This window comes from Topomyia yanbarensis, chromosome 3 (assembly GCF_030247195.1).
Source record: "Topomyia yanbarensis strain Yona2022 chromosome 3, ASM3024719v1, whole genome shotgun sequence".
Lineage (NCBI taxonomy): Eukaryota > Metazoa > Arthropoda > Insecta > Diptera > Culicidae > Topomyia > Topomyia yanbarensis.
This window is the reverse complement of record NC_080672.1, coordinates 29,648,865-29,663,341: the sequence shown is the minus strand read 5'-3', so window position 1 is coordinate 29,663,341 and position 14,477 is coordinate 29,648,865. Positions and strand designations below refer to the sequence as shown.

Here is a 14,477-nt window from a genome sequence, read left to right as displayed (position 1 = left end):
CTCCGGAGCAAACAGGGAGAAAATCGTTTCTGTACTATCTTCTTCTCTTTTTTCTTCTTCTGGTGGCAAACCGCAGTGAAAAGGAGCAAGAGTTTTTTGCTCCGGAGCAACAGGGAGTAACTTCCATGTTCTGGAACAAACCTAATATTAGGTTCTTTACTGGCAAAGTTAACCTCACTTTTCTTGACAGTTCGCTTGTACTGTTTACATGGACTTAGAAAAATTTGTGGACGACTCAAGAGGGTGAATGTTTTGACGTTTCTTTGAAAAATGAGTGAAGCCAACATAAGCTGGCTTTCTGGCTCGGCTAGTTGTCAAAAATGACAGCGAACGCGCTTTAAGCAACGTTCACATTGCTACGAGCCAATGTTGTTAACTCGACCTGAAACTTTCCGAATGCAAACAAACTTCATTTTGACGTGCTTATTTGGTACTCAGGTTATAAAAGCGTTCGGATTTTGTGGAGAAGAAGCGATGCAAGAGAAAGCGTGAATTCTCATATATTGTTATTAATTACTTGTTTTGATTCCAACTTTTAAACAGTGTTATACAGTTCATGTGAACAGACCTTGAACATTTGAAACGTAGCTAGCGCTACTGGCATTTGGTGGCAGCTTCAGGCAACAAACAGTTTTCACGGGGCTGGGACGACTAGATTCGCTCGAAGAAAATCGCAAAGAATTTTTCTAAGTCCATGTAAACAGTACAAGCGAACTGTCAAAAATGAACACTCAGTTCATTTGTGACGTCAGCGTAAAGTATTCAATTCCAGAATGCATTCCTTCCCAGAAAAGCATTAACCAGAATAGACCAATGCCCAGAAGTTCATTCCCTAGATATAACCATTTCCCAGAATTTTTGGTAAGATGAAGAATATGGGTGCATATTGTTTTGAATTGGGAAAAATATCGATGGAATTCAAAAATCTTATTCGGAAACAGGGAAACGTTTCAACCAACCAATGTACAAACGGTACGGAAGTAGGCCTTCCATTGCAATCGAAACAATACAGGGCTGTCAAATACGTTCCCATATTTTCAAGGACATCCCGTGGCCAGCTACGTCTAAATCAAACCCGATATGATCATCGGGCTTGAATATGTACGGTTGTTGACAAGTTTGAAGAATGGCGAGGGCTGCAGCAACGAATCAGTAGTTAGCTAAGACTCGGCTTGGTATAACTGAACTGAAGGTTCAGTTGAGCAAGTGCACGTCCATATTTGGGGAGAGATAGAGAACACGATTCGATGTTGCTTTGACGCAGTTGCTTGAATCGGAGGAGCAAAAGCGAGCACGCAGCTTTCTGGAAGAAACTGCGAAGGAGAGATTTGCTTTGGCGAAAAGATAGATTCCAGGATAGCTACCATTTGGCGAGGGTTTGGAGAAACGACTGGCAAAAGATTCTGAGCTGCGTCGAAGGGTTAACGATTAAATAGAGAGCTACGACCAGAAGCAGTACGTCCGCAAAGTATTGTCTGAAGAGAAGGCGAACGCGAACCGTCGGCTAGTATGATACCTTCCGCTGGGGTTGGTGACGAATTCCAAGAAACCAAATACAATCCGACTGGTGTGGGATGCAGCCGCGAAGGCTGGTGGAGTTGCATTCAACCATATGCATCTCAAGGGTCCGTCTCTACTCATCTCGCTAGTGAACGTTTTGTTACGGTTTAGGGAAGGCAGAGATGTTCCTGAGAATTCGTATCTTGGAGGAAGACAAGTAGTTACAGTGCTTCGAATGGCGTAACTGTCCGTCGGATGAAGTTCAGATATACATAGTCAACACTGCTATGTTCGAGAAGAACAAAATCGCTCTCGAATACGCGGGATCATATCCTAGAGCGATAAACGCAATCATCTACAATCATTACGTGGATGACAGTGTCTACTCGGTAGAGGAAGCAGTACAGCTTGTCAAACAAGTGTAGTTTATCCGCGCAACAGCGGGCTTTGCATTCGGCAAAATTCTATCCAACTCGTAGGAAACTAGTTCACCGGACAGCAAGTCACTAGTACAATGGACAATGAACACATATATGAGCGTATCTTAGGTGTGGAACAAAGTGGGACGAGCCCATACCAGAGAAACTGTACGATCTATGGAGTAGATGGATCGAGTTGTACGAGATGATTGGCGAAGTGCAAGTACCTCTTTGCTTGTTTGGGAATCTTACGACGCCAGAGGTAGACGAAATCAAGTTTCACGTGTTCACGGATGCTAGCGTAACGGCATGCGCGTTTGTAGTTTATTTGAGTATGGCGCATGGCGGCAGTAGCTGGTGTTCGCTAGTAGCAACAAAAACTAAAGTCGCCCCAATTTCTGCGCTGTCAATCCCGCGCCTGGAGTTACAAGCGATGAGAGCGCGCTTATTGCAAAACGTTTGTTCGGCGCTCACTCTCCGCATACATAAACGCTACTTGTGGACGGACTCTCGTACAGTTCTGACGTGGTTTCGCTCGGACAGTCGCCGATATCACCAATTCGTCTCATTCCGAGTCGACGAAATTCTTTCGTTCACTAGGCGTAAATGAGTGGTACCACGTACCTTCTAAACTCAACGTAGCTAATGATGCTCCAAGTGGAATTCAGAACTATCGTTCGAACCGGAGAGTCACTGATTCCAAGGTGGGTTCCAACGAAACACGAAAGAGTAGTGTCCAAAGTAATCGAACAAGGAAGCTGAAGTAGCTGCGTTAATCGAAGGAATACGAATGGTAGTTGTACAATTGACGTCGGAGGAGATCGTAGACGTCGAACACTTTTCCAGTTGAAGTCGTTTAGCTCGAACGGTGGCCTACGTTCATCGAGTGATAAGAAGCTGGAGGCAGATAAGGAGTAGTAAACAAGTCCAGATCAAGACGATTTTCTGAAGGCAGAGGAAACTCTTTGGCATCAGGCACAAACGCAGGCGTACAGTGAAGACTTCTTCATCAACCAAAAATCGGTGGCAGTGTTCACAAAAGGAGTTCACTGCTCCCATTTTCCGATGAGCACGTAGTCATCCGTATACGAGGTTTGATTGGAAACGCGCCGCATATTCCCTACGCGGCAAAGTATCCCGCAGTATTGTGTAGGGATCATCGTATGACCATTCTTCTGGTGAATTACTACTACCAACGGTTCCTTCACGCCAATGGAGAATCAGTGTGCAACGAATTACGGCGGAAGCCCTACATACCGAAGCTTCGAACGCTCAAACGCAAAGTTGGCAGGAGTTGTCAGTACTGTAAAGCACAGAAAGCAGCTCCAGCGCCACCGCTGATGGCACCACTTCCCAAGGAACGCCTAACCATATTCGTTCGGTCGTTCACGTACGTCGGCGTCGACTCCCATGTAGTCCCCTTCGAAGTCAAAGTCGTCCGCAGCTTGGTGAAAAAGTGGATATGTTTGTTCATCTGTCTTCCAGTACGGGCAGTTCAGTTAGATCACAGTCTTTCAATAACCTCCTGAGCCTTCAAAAGATTTGTGGGCAAGCGAGGTGCGCCACTGGAGGTTTTCTCCGATAATGGCACGAATTTTATCGGATCTAACCTCCAGTTATCGAAGGAAGTATGAAAATTCACGACATCGTCAAGGACTGCGCCAACACATACACCAACGCACATACACAGTGACCCTTCAACGTTCCGGCAGCCCCGTACATGACAGGACCATGGCAGTGCATGGTCAAGTCTGTAATAGTCGCGATGAAAGCTATATCGGATAGCCCCGGCATCCTAGCGATGACGTAATGGAAACGATCATGCTAGAAACCGAAGCCATAGTGAATTCTCAGTCTCTAACCTACGTTCCGCTGTAAGCTACGGTGATCAAAGGGAACATTCTTCAGGACAGCTGGAAGCAAATTCTGGCGAAGGTGGGTCCGAAAATATCTCCCAAAGTTGACTAGAACCGGGCGATCTAGTCGTCATAGTTGACGAACATGCGAGGAACTGATGGGAACAAGGACGCATCCTGGAAACATTTCCGGGCAGAAGAGGCGCGTGACGGTACAGACTGCTAGAGGTGTGTTCGCACGATCTGCGACAAAGCTCGCTGTTCTGAACGTATTTCGCGACGATGTGAAACTCGATGTGTCCGCATCAGAACCGGAAGTGCTTCACGGGTCGGGGAATGTTACCGGCAGCCCTGTCGTCGGTAAAGGAGCTGTGAAGCCACTGTCTGTTCCCTCGCGTCTGATCGACTATGACCAAGCAAATGTCAGTGAAACAGCAGTAGAACACAAAAGGCATATTACTAATGTCCATATTAAATTTGCAAAAGGGCGAATAAGATTTGTAAACAAACTTTTATTTTGATGGTTTCTCTTAATTCACTATAATTTCGAAGCAGAAAACAATTGAAATTATGCTACGAAGGGTAAAAATTTACATTAACGCATATTGTTCATGAAATTCCACTCTGCAGCAGACTAATGAGCGAAACAAGTTTGTTTACAAAGAACACTTTCGCCCTTTTGACGAATTAATATGGATGTGAATTAGGTAGTAGAATAGGATCGAGCGCGTGAAGTAATTCGCGAACCAAAACGAATAAGTCAGTAAATTATATTCAGTTGTACGCTTGTTCGTTTGGAATAACTGAACTGGTTTATCGAAATAAACTGTACTGAAAGTATGTTGAAACATACATAATTCATAATTGTGAATCCTAACCTTAAACTGTATCAGTTCTGCGACTAGATTGGCCACGATCGGCTCTTCGCCGACGAAGAAACTGACAGTCTATAGACCGAAGAAACACTGGAAATGTAAGAATTAATATAATCTAAAAACTTCTGAAATCAATAAAATGAATTACAATCTTGTAGCTTCTAAATTTGCAAGTGACAAGACGGTGTTTGTTCTGACTAGAAAAACTCTAGAAAGAGAACTGCGGAGAGAAAAACAGCATTTTTGGTAACGTATGCCCCGGCATTGTATGGCAACACGTCCAATGTTATAAGGATAGGCAATGTTCGATTAAATTCGTTTTTTGACAGCTAAACGCGAATCGAATCGATCCAAAATGGAGTCTCCGCAGTTCTCTTTCCAGAGTTTTTCTAGTTCTGACCATCGGGAACATGTTTGTCATAGAGCTTCTATTTCCCGACGGCTTTCAGCTTCCCGGGATTTGGGAAATTTCCCGGGAAATCCTGGGAATACACAAGAAAAATAAAAAAGTGAATAATGTTCTTGAAACAAAAGAATAAATTGAAAAGTTTTTAAACCCTTTTGATTGCATATTTATATCTGTCCTAAAAGCAGCTGTCAGGAGATGTCGATTTAGTGGACTACCCTAATAAACATCGTATGGTTTAAGAACCTAACGACCTGTTCAGGGTATCATCCAAACAATATGTGGAATCGTTGGACTATATGGGTTAAAGTTTGTGTATAATATTGTTTTATTAGGGTACACATCATTGAATTATTTGATAGTTCGTCACTCAGTTTACATAACATAAACTCCTATTGATTTTTTTCTCGAAAATATCTTTAACCTAAATTTTGGTAATTACGATTACGATAAGCTAAATGTAGCTGCTGGAGTTACTGCCCAAAGTTGGAATTCGCAATAGAACATTTCAATGGAATGTGATCAATTTAATGCAAATCACCTTCTATGGAAATCGTGAATGAAATGATTGAGCTAGTTCAGGATAGTGAGCAGTTACGTATGAATCAAAATCGAGCATGCGCATGATATTGGAAAGATATAGCATTCTGGGGCTAACCTGTTTGGCATAATGTCATTTGCCATAACGTCGTTTGGCATAAAGTTGTTTGGCATAATGCCCGTTTGGCATAAGAAATAATTTGATAGTAGGTCATTTGGCATAAGGGCACTTTGGCATAAATTGTACTATTATGCCAAATGGCTTTATGCAAAATGGGCATTATGCGAAATGGTCATTATGTTAACCAGCAACCTATTTTAAATTTTATTTCAATCCACTTGAATCTCGCTATGGTTATGCCAAACGATTTTATGCCATTTGCCAAATGACTATGCAAAATGGGCTTCCCCCCAGCGTTCTGTATTTCTTTTTACGCATCCAAAAATTCCGGGTATGCAAAATTGTATGTAAAATTCACGATAAAACAGATATTACAGATAAAACAGATATTACAGCTACGCTATAACAAATTAGACCAAATATGAATTCGATGATCCAACCAAATATTTCTACAGACGTTCTTGAAACATTGCTTATTTTAAATAGCGTTTGCGTTAAGCACAATATCACTACAAGCCATCCCAATTTTTGAAATAAACAGTAATCGATTTTCTTAAGAATGTAACGCCAGTTCCATAACTAAATTGTGTTTGCAAGCCCTTTCATTCAAGATCTAACTATGTTCAAAGAACTATTAAAAATCTGATCAATCGGCTTATTGGTTGCAGAGATATTGTGCGCACCACCAACGCTACTGTAAGGAAATTCTTCGGTGCAACGGCCGGCCAATTTATCCATGTTTGCATGAAAATATGAACATTCGTTAGCAGTGACTTGTGTGAGGCTTGGACTACATATATATCTGCAAAATTACGAAAAAATATCGGCGAACTTAAATATATATAGTTCATTGATCTGCAAATCAATGAAAAACATAATTTGCAATCATAATTTGAACCCAAGCGTTTTGGAATAAATTAAAAATCTTTTTCCCGGAATCCCGGGAATGAGAAAACGCAATTTTCCGGGAAATGGGAATCCCGAGAAATCCAAAAATCCCGGGATTCCCGGGTAATAAATTCCCGGGAAGGAAGCTCTAGTTTGTCACCCGTTAGTATATATTGTGTTTCAGAAGTTTTCAAACTTGAATCGGTTGTGTCACTGGAACCCAGTCAAAAAGGGCAAGTTGCTGGCTAACGGGGGGCTATTTGTCAACTCGGATGCGCTAATTGCCCTTCAATTTGCCAGCAAATTGCTGGCAATTAGGGGACTATTTCAAATGCAACATTTGGGCGATTTGCCGCCGTCATTTTTTTGCCGCTCTACCCGTCTTTAAATCGCCCAGGGAACGTGCCATTTAATCGCCCTTAATTGCCTAATATGAAAATTACAAATAATACATATTTTCGGATTCATTATCTACTCACATAATCTAATCAGTACACTAGGTAATCACCACAAAATTATAGGAAGAATCAATGGTGAAATCAGTATTGCACAACAAAATTTACCACAATCTGACTTTTATTAGAGATCTTGTTCCACTATACTTACACACGATTCCACAATTTCCCACATTCGTTGGCTTTATAATGTGCACTAGGCAAACAAAATACAAGCGAGAACACGCGAATTGTTTAGAAAAAAAAAACAATTTTAAGCTTAAGCCAAACATGTTTGAAAATCGCAAAAATAGCCAAGTCCATTTCAGTCGCCAGAAAATTTGTCTAAGTGTTGAAATTACCTTTAAATCGCATTCGCAAATTGCATTTGTTCCTAGGGGCAATTAGCACAGGCGAGTTGAGTCAAACGTCAAACTGTTTAAATCGCCTGACCAAGTTCGTCCGCATTTTTTTTTGACCGGGCAGATGCTAAGTAGAGCCAGCTAGAATTCCAGCTCATTTTCCGGCTGTACTTAGCTGGATAGGAACACTACCTGAAGTTAACACCAATGACAGTCGATGTAATCCGTGAAGCAGAGCCGTAGCAACCTAAGGGGCAAGAGGGGGCTTTGCCCCCCCCCCCACAAGTTTTCCATCGAACCTCATACTTACACACTTTCTCACACTTAAATAGTAGAAAAGAAAGAAGGAAGGAATATGGAAAGAAATTAAGGAATAATAAAAAACAATAAAGTGATCTATTTGTATAGTTTATACTGTGCTAATTAGTAACGGCCCGAAATTTCACCGCAGCAAATTATCACAACACAACGCGATCTTGCGCATGTATGTGTTGGCGGTTTACTACCCAGCGGGCGATTTATCGCAGCAGATAACGATAGTTCGGCAAATCTTTTCCAAAAGACCAAGTTCCAGCGCCAATTGTTGGTGCAAAATCTTAGAAACGCTATTGTGACGCTCAAAGTAAGCTGAGTTAGCTAGTAGGCAGCAGCCTGACATAATGAGTTCGATGATCTCGTACGGCAACTAACACATCCGGAATATATCCTTGACGTCTTGGTTGGGCACTAGAATATCCAGTTTCAATTTTTTGAAAACTCAGTCTGCCCATCCTGAGTCGATTTCTAGTCCTATCAAGAGTCTCTGATCCAAATCGGACGTCTAGCTACTAAACCAACGCGTTCGAAGTTTGTATGGGATTTTTCGACAGTTTGCCTAGAAACAGCGTACTAAGTTGCATTTTCACCGCTATGTGGCACTGCATAAATTTTTTATCACCAGATAATTTTTTTACCTACAACTTTGCCGAAGATTGCAAATCAATTTAAATTCCTTAGGAGAAACTTTAAATGAAATGCTGTCTGTGACAGTTTCGTATGGGGCCTAACAGCACATGGTGGTGAATCATTAGTTGATTCCCACGAACTTTATTTTTTTGCGAAATAATAGTTGAGTTTAACTGAATAGTATGTTTGGAACTATTTTAGTACATCATAGGAGTCATCTTTTGACCACAAAATTTCAGTTGCATATTTCACCGCATAGAGAGCGCCAACACTATTTTTTTAAAGAAGAGAGATATAATATGGACATGTTACCAAGAATTACTGGAAAAGATTTGTTCTACAATTTCGTAGAAGACACCTCATTTCTATCTCTTTCCACTAATTAGTTATCGTTGGCGCCCTCCTGGTGGTGAAATGTAGAACTAAAATTTGCTAGTTAAAAGATGACGCGTAGTATGTTCTCAAATTCTTTCAAATATACTATTTAGCTAAACCCAACCAGTATTTCACAAAGCAAAAGTTCGTGGAAATCGACTACTGATATCATGTGCTGTTAGGTCTAATGCAAAACTGTTTCTCCTACGCAGTCTGCAGATTGCAGTTAAGGTTGTGGTTCGCCTACGCTAGGTGAAGTGCGCAGTAGTAACTGCTTGATATAATCCATGCCGGTTGGAACTTTCCACAAAGTATTCTCGCAGTTGTAGCACCTGCGCTACGCATAGTGCCTGGATGTCGACTATTCCTTGTCTCTGGCAATGTGAATCTCTCCAGTGCCGACTGCGGATGACGTATTCCCGCTTGTCTAAACGCCTTCCTCAATTTTCTCTCAAGATATTCCGGGTCAGTCCGGCTCCATTTTGATGACACCGAACACCGAAACTGTAGATCAACGCGGGGACAGCAAACGTGTTGATTGCTGTCCTTATTTCCCGTATTCAAGAAAGAACCATGTCCCGAATCATCACGCCTTCGTCGATCTCGTAGCCTCCAGTGTCGACTAATCGTCCTAGTAGTCGGAATTTCTCTAAGCCAAACGCCATGCCGACGTCGTCACTCATCTTTTCGACTAGTTTGATGACTACACCCAGTCGTTTTGTCGAGTCATCATAGATCTTGAAATCGTCCATGTGGAAGGTATGAGTATTCTCTTCCGGCGAGCTTTTTCATACGTTATCTGATAGCCATGCCCGTTTCGATTGAGTGTCCTACTGAACGTTTTAGACTGCAACACGTCTTTCCCACTTCTGAACTGCAGAGTCGCCGTTTTCCTCTCCATCGACAGCTGCAAAAACCTCACGGCTACAGGATTAGGTTTATACATCTACAATACCTTGATGAGGAAAAAATAACGCGTATGCTTTCTTGTAATCGATTTAGGCCATACCAAGGTTGGTAACACACAACTTGTTCAACAATGATTGCATCGATGATGGCTTGATCTATGCAGTCATGTGTGGGATGCATCTCTGTGAGGATGCTATTCTGTTTATGGTGGGTCCTTACGTATGTGGTGATGAAAGTGCTCATGATCTAATGCGGACTTGGTCTGTACTTGGATGGGTTAGACGTGTTGCTCTCCTTGGGAAGGAGTATTGTAGTACCACGGGTGATTGAATCCGGTAATAAGCATGGTTGGCGTAATGCCCTGTTGAAAGTGCAGCCACCGTGGGATGTACATAGCCGCGGTTGCCCTTCGCGATGTTGTACGGGGGTCTCCCAAATAGTGACCCAAAAGTTAGTGACATCGCCGATATCCGGTAGGCCTTCGCTTCGGGCTTCTCGTGTTTGATTTGGTCGTACAAGTGTATCGCCTCAGCCGTTTTAATAAGACACTGTTTTGCTGTTCTAGTGTGTCGTGTTTTACTGTCAGCAGGTGAGCTCCCCGCACGCAAAGCTCAGTAAGTGCAATGATCGTAGCCGCATGACGGCATTCTTTCGCCGATCTTTTGCCGTCTCTGTACGCCGTTCAATAGCGGCACGTTTATTCGAGATTCTACTCTCCCATGGAGGTACTTGTCTTTCCCGGTGATTTTGAGGCGGGTCGTCTCTACGTGTAAGTCGGTATTCTAATCATCTTCCGGACACCACTTCAGCCTAGAATACTATTAGCTGCAGATCTTTCATGTTCTGCACAAATTCCAGGTATATCGGAAGAACGTCAGCATTCATGATCTGAACTTCTCATGTCAACTTAAAAGAATACTGCAGTTTCAGGGTCCTGGGGTGCGACATTGGGTCCATGTCACGATACTGCGCAATCGCTTCGTCGATATTGAAGACCAAGTCGCTTAGTAGCTGCTGATCAAGAGTTGGATCTTCTAGCAATGATTCTCTTTCTTTTCCTTTCTATTAACGACTAAGAGTGAGTCAATTTTGTGCTGTAACGAGTGAAACGGTGAAGAAATAATCTTTGGAAAAGCGTGGAATAGGATCATATGAGCAAGATTAGAGTTTCCTAAAGACTTAACCCTTTGCCTTCTACTGCAGGAATCAGGACCGTTCCGCTCTTCCTTGAGTACTATGGCTCTTAATATTAAACAAATACTTCGTTTCTTCCAGTCCCTTGCTATTTGAATGTCATTGCAACATAAAAAGTTTAAATATACGTTAAATTTAATAACATAAAATTGCGCCCCCTCGCGCAAAATAGGATTGCTACGGCTCTGAGTGAAGCCCAGTACAATATATATGGTGATATCATAGTGATAGTTCCGTTTGTCTGCACACCGAATTTTCGGGCTGCATTATCGAATTTCGTTTTTAAATTTTTTCGGGTTCTGTGTTTAAAACTAATTAGACTAACTAAACTAACTAATTGCCTTGCTTCAATGTATTTATAGTCACAAATCAGTTTCGTTTTATATGTATATTACTGCCAAACATTCTGATATTCCAAGTTAGTTATGAAATTTGGGTTTCGACTTCGTCTCATCAGAATCTGACACTAACTTAGTGACAGGATAAAGCTAGGGCCGGATTACTGCTAGCTGCGAAAAAAACATTATGTTTCTGAGCAAAGCTCTAGTAATGTTTGGTGTCTCGCAAGAAAAGGAGTTCTGATTGAGCTGATGAGAATTAATGAAATCGAAGCTTGGGTTGGCTTAGCAAGCCAACGCAACATGCACTAGGATATATTTCTCCTTAGTGAAGAAAAATTTTGGCAAAAACTTCTTCTCAATTAAGGAGAAAAGTGGGCTTTGCTCAGAAACACATTTTTTTGGAGCTTGCGTCAATTCGGCTTATTTCTGTTACTTAGTGTTGGATTCTGATGAGACGAAGTCGACACGTAAATTCCATGACTAATTTAGTTATAGGTTTTGTGCTCTTCACGCGCAAAGATGGTTTTAAACAATTTTCTCCTTAATTGAGAAAAAAATAGTTCTACCAAAAATTTTCTCCAGAAATATAGACTAGTCTGATATTTCATTTTTTATGAACGAACTTTACATATGTTTTTCTACCATTAAAATATAGTAGTATCAAATGATAGAAACATATATGGAAAGTATATTTTTTATGTTTGTCGAAATGTTCTACAATCTACGTCAAGGTAAGATGATTATTTACTACGATTAAGGCCATTTTGTTTCAATTGTATCAATCGGATATTTATCCTTAGCATTCGTCCACTATATCTTTTTCTAACTTTTCTTTAACACAACCCGGTGTTCTTCATCGTCACCAACATTCCGACGCTATTACAATCATTCGATAACATCCACAATCCAATCACCCAACGCCAACTCTAACCACTACTAGCAGACGTAGACAGCGTAGTATCGTCCACTTCTTCCGCTTCCGCCGCAGCTGGTTCTGCGGTGGCTCCTGGTGCTTGTACTTCCGCTGCCCTTGCCGGATCTGTTAGTTCTGGTGCTGCTGCTGCTGCCGCCGCCTCCGCTGGTGTTGGGATTTTGCCGCCTGGCGCAATGATTAGTAGTGTGGCCACGAAGGTGGTTCAACCTACCGCCACTGTGTCTAGCGTTCCAGTTTCCGGACCAAGTAATTGCAACAAAAAACACCTAACCTAGTTTGCTTTGGTTGAAGATGGGCATGGAATGGCGCTTACTGTGTTGCACACCCAGTATCTCACCCCTCCACCACTAACGCTATCGGAGTAACCGTTTTTTCGCTGCATCATTTTACCTTACTTTAATAAAGTTTTGAATGATTTTGTTTTGCAAATGCAAAAGTAATCTCCTTGATTATTTTTTCAGATTAAAACATTTATCTGTTTGTGTGGTGTGATCTTGTTATTTTTATGACAGGTGTGTGTTTTTCCTGACACGTGACTTTAACGGTTCCTAAAAACGTCTTCAGTTCGTATCGTGCGTTGCATGTGTGGTTTCTTTACGTGTATTTAAACATTTGCGTCTATGCGTGTTGTTGCTGTCGCGCTCTGTTCGACAATCCAATTAAGTTCTACTGATTTTCTCGTTCCACAGCGACCGGAATTGCACGCTCAGTGTCCCCTGGTCAACTGATTCGCCAGACAGCGATCTCGCAGCTATCGGTGACGTCACCTCCGATTGGATCGGGTCCCGTTTCGAACTCTGCGCCGGTCGCACCTGGATCCGAGACCTACGCCAATGCCACGCCGGGCAAGGTAAGTGAGCTCAGCTCCATTCGTCTCAATAGTCATGGTTTGAGTGCTGATAGATGATAGACATTAACACCAGCTCTTTGTTGTGTGGTTTATGGTTTTTTGGGTCGATTTCTGCACTTTCGCCTTACTTTAAAACCTGGCTTAAACCTTGGCGTTAAACCTGGCTTGAACGTAAGGCGAGGGTGAAGAAATCGGTTCTTAGGCAGGAATTTAGGTCAAAAATTTCTCCTTTTCTTGTGTTTTCTGTTTGTTTGATTTGTTTATGTTTGTGTTTTTGGGATACTAACACTGCTACTTATCCTCTCATGGTCCAAATTGGCACACGCTAGGTATAATTGTTGTGTTTGTATTGTAGATTCAGGAAAGAGTGAGACCGATTTTAATGAAGCTATAATTTCGGGCAAGGGGCGCTTCTTGGGTTACATTATAATATATCAGACCGTTTAAGTTGTTTATTAATAATCATGTTTGTTTAACGTTTACATGCCGGCATATTTTTTTACCAAGCAAAGCATTACAATTTTTATTTAAGACTCATCTTTCTTATATTTTGTATAGAAATCGTCTCAGTTGTAACCTTTGGGTATTGTCTAAACGAAGGCTTTTTAATACACACACACTTTTGATTAGATTCTTCCGGATCTCAGCTTTTTACGATCTTTTGCCGTGATATAGGCTGCTGAGTACTCAACAAACTATTTTTTTCTGTCCAGACATCAGTAAAGTAAAGTGAGACGCGGGAGATATGTCGCTAAAAATCAATAAACAAATTTCACTTTATTAAGATATTAGCGTCTAAATTTTGCTGACAACATGGTTGTGCGGATACTGCAGAGCCGGACTGACTGTTTATATTGTTATAGATCTTATTACTTCAATACATTTTCTGCAAAAAATAGCGGGCATTGTGAGACACATACCGCCGTTCATTTGCCGTTGCCGAGAGAGACAGACAAATCTGTCACTTCGGAATTTATTTAAAGAAACGAGTTAGTTTTAGAATTGCGTGTTTACTCTGTTAAGTACAGTTCAGTAATGAATGGAATATAAAGGCTAGATTTTTTTTGTTTCGATTATAGAGGTTTTAACCTTAAGGTCATTCGCCTCTTCGGGTTAGAAAAATCTCTTATGAATGAAAAGTTAATGCGGGGGGTAAGATACCGGATGGTTGAACCAAGATGTATCATGTGAGAGGTGGTCATTGTTCCCTCCAACACTCCTCCTCAATGAGCACCGAGCCATCCTATTTCGATAGACCGATGTGTCCCAACAGTTGCTGAAACCTTATTGCACCTAACGGCTTCGTAAGTGCATCTGCTACCATCTGCTCCGACGGACAATACGCAAGTTTTATTACGTTGATAGTGTCCACCGTGGACTTACCCTTCCGAAAGCCAAAGTGGTTGCTTGACAGGCGGATGATCCTCTCAAGGAATCTGCCAGTCGTGGCGATCAGACAGATTGGTCTGTACGCCGATGGGTCGCCTGGCGTCTTCCCAGGCTTCGGCAACAACACCAATTTCTGCCT

The 14,477-nt window shown here is 41.8% G+C and overlaps 1 protein-coding gene across 8 annotated transcripts in view; it reads left to right on the top strand.

Moving 5' to 3' along the window:
* Positions 1–14,477, top strand: part of LOC131692838 (CTTNBP2 N-terminal-like protein) — a 36,643-nt gene that overhangs the window by 5,533 nt on the left and 16,633 nt on the right. For 6 of the 8 annotated variants that reach the window (XM_058980152.1, XM_058980159.1, XM_058980155.1 and 3 more), the window contains 2 exons: positions 12,106–12,345; positions 12,789–12,949. In XM_058980152.1, the coding sequence (XP_058836135.1) occupies positions 12,106–12,345; positions 12,789–12,949 (401 nt within the window). The remainder of the gene's footprint in view (positions 1–12,105; positions 12,346–12,788; positions 12,950–14,477) is intronic. The other 2 variants (XM_058980157.1, XM_058980158.1) reach the window with 2 other exon arrangements.